The sequence below is a fragment of the Mytilus trossulus genome, chromosome 5 (genome assembly GCF_036588685.1).
Source record: "Mytilus trossulus isolate FHL-02 chromosome 5, PNRI_Mtr1.1.1.hap1, whole genome shotgun sequence".
Classification (NCBI taxonomy): Eukaryota; Metazoa; Mollusca; class Bivalvia; order Mytilida; family Mytilidae; genus Mytilus; species Mytilus trossulus.
This window is the reverse complement of record NC_086377.1, coordinates 5,623,541-5,626,296: the sequence shown is the minus strand read 5'-3', so window position 1 is coordinate 5,626,296 and position 2,756 is coordinate 5,623,541. Positions and strand designations below refer to the sequence as shown.

Below are 2,756 nucleotides of genomic sequence, written 5' to 3'. Positions count from 1 at the left end.
GTAAAAGAATACTAATTTTTTTGAAAAATGGTTAAAAATTTAATATAAAGGGCAATAACTCCCAAAGGGGTAAAAGACAATTTTGGTCATGTTGACTTATTTTCAGATCTTACTTTGCTGAACATTATTGCTGTTTACAGTTTATTTCTATCTATGATAGTATTCAAGATAATAACCAAAATCTGCAAAATTTCCTTCAAATTACTTATTTCGAGGCAGCAACCCAATAATGGGTTGTCCGATTTGTCTGCAAATTGCAGGGCAGATAGATCATGACCTAATAGACAATTTAACCCCATGTCTGATTTGCTCTAAATACTTTGGTTTAAGAGTTATAAGCCAAAGTGTACATTTTACCCAGTTGTTCTATTTTTAGCCATGGCGGCCATCTTGGTTGGTTGGTCGAATCACGCCACACCCTTTTTTGACATTTTGTCTTTTCCTATACACAAACAGTTCTGCGAATACGAAGAACACCATCAATGTAAGTATATGAATTTCATAAACGAGAAGCAGTATCGGCTGAAATTGTTATCGAAAACATTTTTAATAAACGTTGTCCACGTAGCTCAAAATTCGAATGGCACACTCAATCTTGATATTAGGGTTGTCTGATTTTAAAGAAATTAAGATCAATTGTGACATTGTTCTGTGGTAGAACATTTGGAGAAAATACCAACGAGAAATTTCAAACTCAGAATATCGAAGATAAAGGACCAAAAACCCCGCGACATAATAACCCAAAAGTGAAAAAAAATTATACACAACTTAGAACAGTAAATGTTATTATGCCATTCAAATCCACAAAATATGTACTCCATGAATATGAGAGAAATTATCAGTAAACAAAAAATTATCAACATTAAAACATAGGGTTACTGAGTCAAGAACTATCACAGATACAACTCAGATAACGTGATGTAAATAAATCGTTAGAGTATAATGTGTCTATCATCCTATCACTGTTAATTGGTGAAAAGTAAAATAACAATACTACTGAACTTCGAGGGAAATTCAAAACGGACAGTAATAATCATATGAAACAATCAAACGAAAGCACAACAACTGTCATATACTTGATGTTGAACATAAACTACTCAAACTATACATAATAATATAGATAATACATACCTCTTCCCATTATAATTAGTCCTCAACCCCCTCCACCCATATCTATACTAGAACTTTTTCTATCTCCAGATGAACCAATTCCAAATCCTGGCCCGCCCATAGTTAAACCACCAGTAAATCCGGAACTTCCTCCTTTTGAAACTCCACAAAGTCTTCCAGCCAAACTTCCCCTAGAACCTCCACCAAATCTTCCTCCTGTGCGTATACCCCTTCCAGACCTTTCGAATCCACTAAAGGCTCCGTAACCTCTATTTCTTCCAAAATATTGCTGTCCGTACACATGTTTAACAATGGTTAACAATAGTACAGTCAGAACTACCATAGTCATGTTGGATCGATACGAACTGCAGTAAAAACAAAGATGTGCTTAGATCTATTTATTTTATTCAGTAAAAAAGGACCATTACATTGATAGATGATGATTTAATTGATTTAAGTTAGTTTTCTTGATCATTAAAAATCTATACTTTAAACAAAATGATAACAAATTGGACATTCAAAACGGGAAACAATGTGTGTTCTTCTTTTTCTGATGCTTGAAATTGTATAGACATTTTGTTTCGATGAAAAGTACACGTAACCTCCTAACATTACAGTCAGGCATTCAAATATAAATTTCAGTACAGACAGGCAGTAGAAACTAAAATATACAGTACAGCCACGCAGTCAAAGATAAAATACAGTACAGCCGGACAGTCACATATAAAATACAGTACAGTCAGACAGTCAAAGATAAAAAACAGTACAGTCAGACAGTCAAAGATAAAAAAAACAGTACAGGCGGGCAGTCAAAGGTAAAATACAGTACATTCAGACAGTCAAAGATAACAAACAGTACAGTCGGGCAGTCACAGGACAAATACAGTACAGTCAGGCAGTCAGAGATAAAATACAGTACAGTCAGGCAGTCAAAGATAAAATACAGTACAGTCAGGCAGTCAAAGATAAAATACAGTACAGTCGGACAGTCAAAGATAAAATACAGTACAGTCAGACAGTCAATGATAAAATACAGTACAGTCAGACAGTCAAAGATAAAATACAGTACAGTTAGGCAGTCAAAGTTAAAATACAGTACAGTCAGACAGTCAATGATAAAATACAGTACAGTCAGGCAGTCAAAGATAAAATACAGTACAGTCAGGCAGTCAAAGATAAAATACAGTACAGTCAGACAGTCAAAGATAAAATACAGTACAGTTAGGCAGTCAAAGTTAAAATACAGTACAGTCAGACAGTCAATGATAAAATACAGTACAGTCAGACAGTCAAAGATATAATACAGTACAGTCACGCAAACAAAGATAAAATACAGTACAGTCAGGCATTCAAAGATATAATACAGTACAGTCACGCAAACAAAGATAAAATACAGTACAGTCAGGCAGTCAGAGATAAAACATAGTACAGTAAGGCAGTCAAAGATAAAATACAGTACAATCATTCAGTCAAGGATAAACAATTACACTCATACCTTTCCATGGCTTTATACATTACAATAATAAAGATACAACATACATGGAAATTCCATTTCAAAGAATTAGCAAACTTCAAAATCAAATTTGAAAAGGAAAATGCAAAGAAAAAGAATTATAAAAAAGAAGATGTGGTAAAATTGCCAATGA

The 2,756-nt window shown here is 33.8% G+C and overlaps 1 protein-coding gene across 1 annotated transcript; it reads right to left on the bottom strand.

Moving 5' to 3' along the window:
* Nucleotides 1-1,153: 1,153 nt before the first annotated feature.
* LOC134719338 (keratin, type II cytoskeletal 60 kDa, component III-like) lies at nt 1,154-1,459 on the bottom strand. The gene has a single exon (XM_063582347.1). The coding sequence runs from the start codon at nt 1,457-1,459 to the stop codon at nt 1,154-1,156; it is 306 nt and encodes a 101-aa protein (XP_063438417.1).
* Nucleotides 1,460-2,756: the final 1,297 nt, after the last annotated feature.